Below are 10,715 nucleotides of genomic sequence, written 5' to 3'. Positions count from 1 at the left end.
TATAAATTCATGCCTTCCGTTCTTTCATTGTAGTACTAAAATCCCATCAGTTTTTTAGATCAATCGATCAGTGCAAATAGACAGGAAGCATATATAAAAGAAATGTAAATCTTTTATATATATATATATATATATTATGTATATATATGTCATGTCACGTGTGTGTGAATCTTCCATTCACCTAACTGTCCCCACGTACATGCAGCATTAATTGACTAACCAATCAAAGGACGGAGGGTTGAAATTAAACAAGGAAAATGCTAGGATGCCCCTTCCCCATTTCCCCTCAAAGTGACCGCTGGTCACAAAAATTTTTTTTTTATAATTTCTTTTTTACTTAATGATTAAGGAAGTGATTTTAAATGTATTGATATTTTTTTTATATTTTTTAAAAATGTTTAAATATATTAAAAAAATCTAAAAAAAAAAATAAATAAAATAAATAAAAAATTTGACCGTGCGGTCAAATGGAGCGGTGCACTCTGGGCGGCAGAGTAGCACCGTCCATTAAACAATCTTATGACATAATTAATAAACTCGAATTAGTTGAGAAAGTTGAAACAGGTCAATTATCGCATCCCTTTTCTTGCATTCATATTGACACTGAATTTTTCCATGGAAACATCTATGTTTATAATTCCTTTTAAGGGTGATGCTATAGCTACTATACCAACATTAACTGGCCGGGTACCGAATTGGGTACTGACTGTGTTAATTTTTTTTTTTAAAAAAAAAAATCATTTGTATTTGAATAATTTTTATTTTAAAATTCAAAAAAATAAATATACAAATGCAAAAAAATAAATAATTGATAGATTTTATTGGAAGAAATTGTCGTTAGGGGTATCATTCATCTTCATCATATTTATTCTTAATTCTAGCTAATCAAGAATATCATATCTCATAATAATGAAGAGAGTTGTTAATTAATTAAACAGTCATTTATGGATGATTTCTTCGTCCTACGATGAAGTACTTTTATTATTAGCCGTTCGATAACTGGTACGTATCTTATATATAAATATATATATATAATATATATTTATATATTAATGTTCAACTAGTTTTGGAATCTACCATTTCAGGTCCTTCTCTCTCTCTTTCTCGTCTGAGTCTGAGGCAGAGTAAGGTTTTTAGTCCCCCGGCTGTTGCAGGGTGGTCCTGTCTCTCCTCGGAGAGCTTGGTGCTTTATTTTATCAAGTTCTTGGCTGTTAACATCCCACGATGGAAGAAGAAGACCTTGCAAAGAGATGGGAAAGACTGAACCTGTCCTCGACAGAAAGTGAAGTGCTAAAAATTCCATCTGCTAGGTCTGAAAAGAATTTCTTACGTAGAAAACATTGTATAGTTGGGAGTGTCATGTCTGATAAAGGTATAAACCATGAAGCTTTCAGATCAACAATGTCGCAAGTTTGGAGATTGGAGGGATGGGTAAAGTTCAAAGATTTAGGAGAACACAAATTCCTAATCGAATTTCAACTTCTGGTTGATAAAGAAAAAGTGCTAGGAGGACGACCATGGTTCTTCGATAGAAATCTGGTGGCATTTTTAGAAATGGACGAGGATGATTCTTTAAATGCCACTAGATTTCAATTCGAACCATTCTGGGTCCAACTTCACAGTCTGCCGTGGGGAGCAATGACTGAAGAAGTAGGGATTCATTTGGGTTCCTCGGTTGGCCATGTCATTAGAGTGGATGCTGACTCCGATGGGGTTGCATGGGGGAAATGCATGAGAGTAAGAGTTGCTGTCGACTTACACAAACCCCTTCTACGTGGAAAGTGGATGGAACTTAATAATAGAAAACACTGGATCTCTGTGAAGTACGAAAGGCTGCAGGCGTTCTGTTTTCAATGTGGCATTATTGCTCATAAAGGCAAAAACTGCACACTGCAGAGGGATCATTCACAAAGCCCAGAGGCAAAGCCTTTGCAGTTCGGACCATGGCTCAGGGCACAACCACTGAACTCTAAGATTTTTGAGGCTAGACAATATGGGGGTACATTTGGTGGTAGGAACCAACAGCAAAGACAGCAATCCGAAGAAGTCAGGGGTAGGGATAAGGAAGCTAGCAGTGAGAAGGACATAAGGATAGAAGAAGCTTTAGCCTCAGTGGAAGTTCTTCAGAACCCAAGCTATCAAGTTTTGGTAAACAACGCTAAAAGGGGTAACCAATATAAAGAGGATGCTATTCTTTCTATTTCTGGAAACTCTTCAAAGACAGATTCCCTAATTGCTCCTATGAATGAGGATAAGTCTAGCCTAATAGTGGAAGTGCCTAACAGTATTGGGGTTATGACCAGACAGAGAGGGGCCACCTGGAAAAGAAAAGCAAGAGAGGTTTTTCCTTCTAACCCTATGGATACGGATTTAAATAGCAAAGGCAACAGGAAAAGAAGCTTGACTGGACAATCGGAGTTACCTTTAAAAAACAAGAAGGCCAAAGGTAGAAAAGACCCTGATGTTAATAATGACAGTATAAACCAGGTGGAGGCTGCTAGGCAGCCCCACCAACAGAAATGAGAGGCTTTAGTTGGAATTGTAGGGGGCTTGGGAACCCCCATACAATTCGAGAACTAAGCCTCTTGGTGAGGACAAAGTGGCCCGAGTTTATTTTTTTGATGGAAACAAAATGTGGTGGAAAGAGGGTGGAGGAGGTGAGGAGAAAACTGGGTTTTGACTGCTGCTTTGTGGTAGATAGCAGAGGCCTAAGTGGAGGATTAGCATTCATGTGGAAAAACAGTATGGAGTTCAGTTTAGAAAACTACTCTCAAAGTCACATTTCGATGACCATGGCTAATCAGGAAAGTGGACAGCAAGTGTTGCTCACTGGATTCTATGGCTCTCCTGAAACAGCAAAAAGAGGGGACAGTTGGAAGCTATTGAAGATGATCAGCCCTAAAGAGAACAAACCTTGGCTATGCTTTGGAGACTTTAATGAGATCCTGCACCACCATGAAAAAGTAGGTGCAGCCAGTAGACCAAACTCTCAAATGGAAGCTTTTAGAAGTACAGTGGAGTGGCCTAAGTGACTTAGGCTATGAAGGCTCAAAATTCACCTGGTCCAATAATAGAGAGGGAGTCCAATTCACAAAGGAGAGGCTAGATAGAGTCATGGGAAACTTGTCGTGGACTAGTCTATTCTTTGAATGTAGTGTCAATGCTCTAGCAGCTCAAACCTCGGACCACTGCCCATTAATGATCACAGCAAGAAGGAGAGTAAGATGGGAAACTGGTGCAGAGACAAAAAGAGAAAAGATCTTCAGATTTGAGGCAAGTTGGAACCTGCATGAGAATTGCAACAACATCATTAAATCCAATTGGTCAAACCAGGATACCCAGCAGGGTTCAAAGATCCATTCAGTTGTGAGAAAGCTTAGGAGATGTAAGGACTCTCTAAATCAATGGAGTTCAATTCTAAGGAAGGAAAGGAGGGACATCCAGACTGATATGAAACTACTGTCCAGGTTACAAGACTCGAACACTGGGTCAGATACAGCAGCTATCAAGGCTCTAAAAAAGGCTATTGACAAAGCTCTAGAGGAAGAGAATTTGAAGTGGCAACAGAGGGCAAAACAGGCTTGGCTCAAAGATGGAGACAGAAACTCAAAATACTTCCACAGGTGTGCTAATCAGAGAAGGAAAAACAATGAAATCCAAAAAATTATAAAGGATGGGGGCATTGAAACCACTGATCCGAGAGAAATATCTGCTGTATTTTCCCAATATTTCCAAGACCTTTTTACCTCATCTAGTCCAAGAGGTTTGGATGTCTGTTTGAATCACGTCCATCACAGGGTTGATAGAGAGATGAATTCCAAGCTAACCGAACAGTATACAGCAGAAGAGATAAAGGCAGCTCTTTTTCAGATGAATCCTATGGGAGCTCCTGGCCCGGATGGCTTTCCAGCCTTATTTTACCAGTCTCATTGGGAAGTTGTAGGAGAGGATATCACTAAAGCAGTTCTGGAAATATTAAATGAAGGTGGTGAGATCTCTCCCATTAATAATACCTTCATTGTCTTAATTCCAAAAATTAAGAATCCTCAGAAAGTACTGGATTATAGGCCTATCTCCCTCTGTAATGTCATCTACAAAGTGGTCTCAAAAGTTCTATCCAACAGGCTGAAGGAGATCCTTCCCCTCATCATTGCCCCTACACAGAGTGCTTTTATACCCGAGAGAATGATCCTTGATAATGTCATTGTAGCCTTCGAAACTCTTCACTCAATGTCCACTAAAGGCAAAGGGCAGCAAGGCTATATGGCTATCAAGTTAGACATGAGCAAGGCCTATGATAGGGTGGAGTGGGAGTTCTTGAGGAAGGTAATGGAAAAAATGGGTTTCAATAGCAGATGGATTAGTCTAATCATGCAATGTGTTTCTACTGTGTCCTATGATATTCTTATTAATGGAAAGTCACTAGGCAGCTTCAATCCTTCTAGAGGCATTAGACAGGGAGATCCTCTCTCTCCCTACTTGTTTATTTTGGTGGCTGAGGTGTTAAGCTGTCTGTTAAACCATGCTAAAGAATCCAAAATGATCCATGGCTTTCCAATTAGCAGGGGGAAACTCAGCATCAACCATCTATTTTTCGCGGATGATAGCTTGCTATTCTGTCGAGCTAATGCAAGGGAGTGGTCCTCTATCCATTTTCTGTTAAACCTCTATGAGGAAGCATTTGGCCAGAAGCTAAATAAAACAAAAACCTCTATCTTTTTTAGCCCAAACACTAAAACAGCTACAAAAGAATACATCTTAAGCCTTGCAGGTACCAGATCTTCATCTTGCTATGAAAAGTACCTTGGCCTACCAGCTCTCATAGGTAGATCCAAGAAGGCTTCCTTCAAGAGCATTATCGATAGAATCAAAGCAAGAGTGGGAAACTGGAAAAATAAGTTCCTCTCACATGCAGGCAAGGAAATTCTTCTTAAGGCTGTGGTACAGGCCCTCCCTACTTATTGCATGGGGGTCTTCAAAATGCCCAAAGCTTTGCTAAGTGATATAAACAGAATTATGCAACACTTCTGGTGGGGCCATCTACATAATGAAAGAAAGGTACACTGGGTGTCTTGGGGTCAGATGAGTAGATCGAAAGCCACAGGAGGGTTGGGATTTAGAGACCTTGAGGTTTTTAATTTGGCATTGCTGGCAAAACAAGGGTGGAGACTTGTTCAATACCCAAATTCTCTAGCTGCTCAAGTTCTGAAATTGAAGTATCATCCACAACATGACTTCTTCCAAGCCAAAGTGGGAAATAGACCTTCCTTCATATGGAGAAGCTTCTGTGCAGCAAAGGGTCTGCTGAATAAAGGCTCATTGTGGCGCATTGGAAATGGCTCTAGAACTAGAATATGGAAAGACAGGTGGCTGCCTCAACCTACTACATACACGGTCCAATCTCCAGTTCAGATTCTCCAGGAGGATGATAAAGTGGAAAGACTGATTAACAGTGAGACTAGACAATGGGATAGAGGTTTGATCTCAGAGGTTTTTGACCCAGATACAGCTGCTATGGTACTTAAAATTCCCATTAGCTCCTCGGGTATTGAAGATAAACTAATTTGGCTGGGCACCAAAGATGGTTCTTTCACTGTCAAAAGCGCTTATCATATGCAAAAAGAGGCTATCGAAATGCTTAGAGGTCAATCATCAGGAGGGGCACAGACTCAGAGAAGCTGGACTGAATGCTGGAAGATGCAGGTCCCTAGTTCCACTAAAACTTTCCTATGGCGTGCATGCCTTGAGGCTCTTCCCACCATGCTCAACCTGTTCAAGAAGAAGGTACTGGACTCACCTTTGTGCCCCATCTGCTGCAGAGAAGAGGAAACCACCATCCATGCTCTATGGAGCTGTAGCTCAGCCATGGATGTTTGGAGTCAAGGCCATATCTTTTTTCAAAAAAGCTCTTTGAGGGAGGCCAGCTTCAAAGAGTTGTATGAACGACTCATCCTACAGTGCAAAAGGGATTTACTTGACATGTTTTCAGTCATTGCAAGGAACATTTGGTTAAGAAGGAACAAATTGCTGTTTGAAGGGTCTTTCTTGCACCCAAACTTTCTACTGAGGCAAGCAACCCAGTACTTAGAAGAGTACAAGTCAGCTCAAGCTAGTAGGAAGGTTAAACCTCAAGTGGCCTCTATTCACCCCTCGAGATGGACCCCTCCTCCATCAGTTGGGTAAAAATAAATTGGGATGCCGCAGTGAGTGTGGGACAGGGCAGGGTTGGAATAGGTCTAGTGGCCCGAGACCATGAAGGTTCCACTTTGGCCACTAAGAAGCTCTCTGTTTCCTGCTTGGCTGAACCTGTGTTGGCTGAAGCATTGGGAGCCTTTCATGCAGCTTCCATGGCAAGGGACCTGGGATTGAGCTCGGTTGTTCTGGAAGGAGATGCTCTCCAGATTGTGGCAGGGATCAACCACCTTTCTGAGAGGTGGGATAGAGTTGGCATGGTTTTGTTAGATACTAGGATGGTTCTGTCCAACTTGTCCCAGTGGAAGGTGACTTTTGTTAGGAGGAGTAGTGGCAACCAGTTTGCTCACGGTCTAGCTAGGGAATCTTTAGAGCTTGGTGAGAGCTCAAATGGATTGGTCGTTAGACCTCTTTGTAATCATGTTCCATCTTTCCCTTGAAGGTGAATGAAAGTATGATGTTATCAAAAAAAAAAAAAACTAGTTTTGGAATATTACCTTAAAATATTTACTAATTTTTCAAGTTAAGGCGATTACTCAAGTAACTTCGGTGCCATCCAGCTCCATGCACCTTCCCCTTAATATCGTCTTGATGATTGGCTAATACAACAACGCTCTCCATTGGCTTGACCTTATATTGTTTCTCGATCGTTGACGGAATAAAAAACACATATTTCAACTTGCCCATGTGATCCTTCACAAAAATAAAAATAAAGTATTATGACCTGGCTCCAGGACCTTATAAAATAAGCTTTCTTTTTTATCTTTGGAAACCATTGGCCCAGGAAAAACTAAAACTTTCAAACACGTTTTTGACTTATCAAACCTATGACACTACGAAGCAGTTAATATTCGTACATATTTATATGGTTTTGAGGCCTCTGCAAGTTGAAATATCCGAGCAGTACTACGTACTTAGAGATCATGATGACGAATACTTCGGATGGTGAGAAAATGCCCGGGAGATCAAGAGCCTCATGGAGTCCTGAAGAAGACCAGAGGTTGAAAGCCTACATTAAGCGATACGGTATTTGGAATTGGAGTAAGATGGCTGAAGCTGCCGGTAGGAAATTAGCAGATGATCTTAAACGTTATATATATTTCTATTAGCTTTATCATTCGGGGTGTCTGCATGCATGCAATACTTGTTTTGGGTGTACGTATATGCGTACGTGTTCAGCCTGTGATCAATATTATATTATACATACTTTGATTAATTAACAAATTTTCTTGCTTTTTCTTACCCCATATAATTATAACTTGTCTCAAAAATTTAAGTTGATAAGAATAAGTAAATTTTTTGTTGCTTATTTCTCATTATCTTAACTCTCATTTATTTATGAAACGAGCTTTCTTTTACGTATAAGTATTGGCCCAACATGTGCAATATTTAGTTAAACAATTTAAGTGTAGAGTCAAAATTTGAACTCGAAACCTTTGTTTTGATATCATATAAAATTATTACTTATTTTAAAAGTTTAAATCATTTGATAGAAAGATTTTGTTTTAATTATTTACATTTTTTTCATAACACTTTATTTTATTTTAGATTTGACCCGATCCGGAAGAAGTTGTAGGCTCCGATGGATGAATTACCTTAGGCCTGACATTAAGCGGGGATGCTTCAGCCATGAAGACCAAGAAACTATACTTAAGTGGCATGAACTGCTGGGAAATCGGTAAGTATATTTCAAATTCTATATATATAGAAACTATACAGTTTCTTAAATGAACACCTCGCTATATTAATTTTATATATATTTATGTACAACAAAGTTCTTTTCTTTTTTTTCTTTTTTTTTTTGGGGTGGGATTTCAGTTCAGATGGATGCAGGATACTTAAAAAAATTGGACATGCTATAAGCGAAAATAGCTATATATCTTCCCTCTCTATTTTTCTTCTTTATTTTATTTTTTATAATGTTTTTTGAGCTGAAACGTACAATATTGTTTATTCATATCTAAGGTCATGCGAGTCTTATCAAAAGAATTGACATTCAAAGTCTCATCATGATTGACGCTACATGCAGAACTACGTACATGTCTGAAGTGCATTATAATTTGAAAAAACAGGGAAGTACGAGGACGGCAGTTATGGAGAGAGGTTAAGATTTACTGTAGTTCAACTCTTAAGCTTTTGATGTTTAGCTAGGGCCAATATAGAGGGAAATAATCACGAGATTCTAAATTTCGGACTTTCATTGACAACTACTCTAAATGCAGATTGAACTTGAAGTCTGGCTGGCTTTTAGAATCAGTTTGAAGTTAACAACAATATTTAACTTTTGAATCGAATTAGCATTGCTTAAACTCTCACAATTGACATCAAACGCATAAACTACAACATATATCGCTTCTTGAAGATGGAAAAGCAAAACCTTTCAGATCAGTACTTCAGTTAAATCCGAATGTTGAAGATATTGTAAATAAAAATACCTCGAACTTGTAAACTGCAGCAGTACTTGATAATGTCGGCCTTACTATCTTCATTTTATTTTAGATGGTCTACAATTGCTGCAAAGCTTCCAGGAAGAACTGACAATGAAATCAAAAATTACTGGCACGCCCACCTGAAAAAGCTCAGTAAGAAAAATTCGTCATCAACAACTATATCAGAAATGGTGAAAACGTCCGAGGAAGTTGAAGCTAACAAGAATGATTCTTCTGGGAATCAAGATCTCCTACTTAGCGATTCCCCAAAAGTGCCAAACATGGGTGGCATTAAAGGTATCCCGACGTCACCACAAATCTATATGTCCACTAATATTGATGTCTCCTCTTCAAGCAGTACTGATCCTCCAGTTGAAGATGTTAGAAATCAATGCTTGATAGGTCATGACGAGATCAATTTTAGCTCGTCCAACGCATCTGAAATAATCCAAAGTATATGGGAGCAGCCATATTTTTCATTCCAGGACATATTCATGCCTGAAACAGACCCCGGAATTATGGCTCCAACTACTGCGAGGTGCCCCCAAGAGCCAATGTATTCAGATGTTTGCTATGATGCTGACTATGATTTTGGGTCGATTAATGATCAATGTGAGTAGCAGAAATGCATGTGATCATCCACTGATAGTGTCTTTGATCAAGTGTTGTTTTGAGCTAGTGGAAGTTGTGAACCTTATCTTCTAATGGTTAGTTTGAAAATTAGCCGCATCATGCATCACTACAACAAAAATAGGTTTTAGTGACAGATGAAACTGTCACAAGAAATGCAAAAAACGTCACGAAATATATTTGGTGACGGTTTCTGACCGTCACAACAACTGTCACGTAATGTGCGTCACGGATTACATTTGGTGACAGTTTACTGTACAAGCGTCACTAAAAATAATTTTAGTGACGGTTGGAGATGTGCCGTTTGAAATAACGTTCGAACGTATGATTTTCTGTGATGGTTAGAATCCGTCACAGAATATAACGTTCGAACTTATAATTATACGTTCGAACGTAAAAAAGAGGAGCTGACATCCGAACGAGAAAAGCTAACGTTAGTTGATTATAGTTCGGACGTATAATGTAAACGTTCGAACGTTTATACGTGCGAACGTTACATTCGAATCTCGAATCCAACGAAAATGAAATAATGTCTGAACGTTTGTATCATGACGTTCGGACGTTAATTCGAATGTTAATTGAGTAGAGTTCGAACGTAAAGTGTACGTTCGGATGTTTGTAACGTTAAACTTTTTTGACATTCGAACGCTTTTTTAAATTGGGGTTAAACGTTCGAACGTTTTGTTACTATTTTGTAAGGTTACGTTCGAACGTATTTTCGAACGTTTAATACTGTTGAAACTTATTTTTTTTACATTCGAACGTACATATCAGAAATGCTAAACTCATCCACTTAATAAACAAACCAATTGTTTCACATTACAGTACATATTTCACAACCAATAGTGTTTGAAACTGTTTTCAAATCAGATGTAAAAAACGTAATATAGAAATAAGATTCATTTCTTTTTCTTTCCTCGCCCAGCACGATTCTGTTGCAATGACATAACACGCTCCATTTGCAGCATCATCTCCCGCTGCACTTGCTCTTGGACCTCACTACGGATTCTTTCCTCATGTTCTCTTTGTTGGTCCTGCAAACGCGTCTCTAAATGAGACAGTCGCTCTAAGAGGGACTCCAACTCTTGCTGTCTAGATCTCATATACTCATTCTCGCGTCGTACAGTTTCTAAATCTTTGGTAAGATTATTAATTTGTGATGTCGATGAGGTTGAGGAAGATGAACCGGAATGCTTGAAAGATCGTCCCAAACCTCTTGCCATACTAGAGTTGGGCCCAAGCACCTGTGAAAAAATGTCCAAGTCACTAGGAGAGGAATCCCCAGAAGCTGACTGCATCTCCATCATTTTTCCCTGCAGTTTGAAAGATCAAAACACACAATAAGTAACATATTAAAAGAAATACAAATAAAAAATAATTTAATCACATGTTACATAATTTATTCAACAAAAGGAACACCGCTTACATAATTAATTGCAGCTGCAGGATCCATCCACTCACTAT

General features: G+C 38.9%; 2 protein-coding genes across 2 annotated transcripts; both read left to right on the top strand.

Moving 5' to 3' along the window:
* The first annotated feature begins 1,224 nt into the window (after positions 1-1,224).
* LOC122278532 lies at positions 1,225-2,523 on the top strand. The gene has a single exon (XM_043088713.1). The coding sequence runs from the start codon at positions 1,225-1,227 to the stop codon at positions 2,521-2,523; it is 1,299 nt and encodes a 432-aa protein (XP_042944647.1).
* Positions 2,524-7,118: 4,595 nt separating this feature from the next.
* Positions 7,119-9,241, top strand: LOC122278531 (transcription factor MYB8-like). The gene is made up of 3 exons (XM_043088712.1): positions 7,119-7,254; positions 7,741-7,870; positions 8,692-9,241. Exons 1-3 carry the CDS (start codon positions 7,119-7,121, stop codon positions 9,239-9,241), a joined length of 816 nt encoding a protein of 271 aa, XP_042944646.1.
* Positions 9,242-10,715: the final 1,474 nt, after the last annotated feature.

Source organism: Carya illinoinensis, chromosome 10 (assembly GCF_018687715.1).
Source record: "Carya illinoinensis cultivar Pawnee chromosome 10, C.illinoinensisPawnee_v1, whole genome shotgun sequence".
NCBI classification, from domain to species: domain Eukaryota; kingdom Viridiplantae; phylum Streptophyta; class Magnoliopsida; order Fagales; family Juglandaceae; genus Carya; species Carya illinoinensis.
This window is presented reverse-complemented; position numbering and strand designations above follow the sequence as displayed.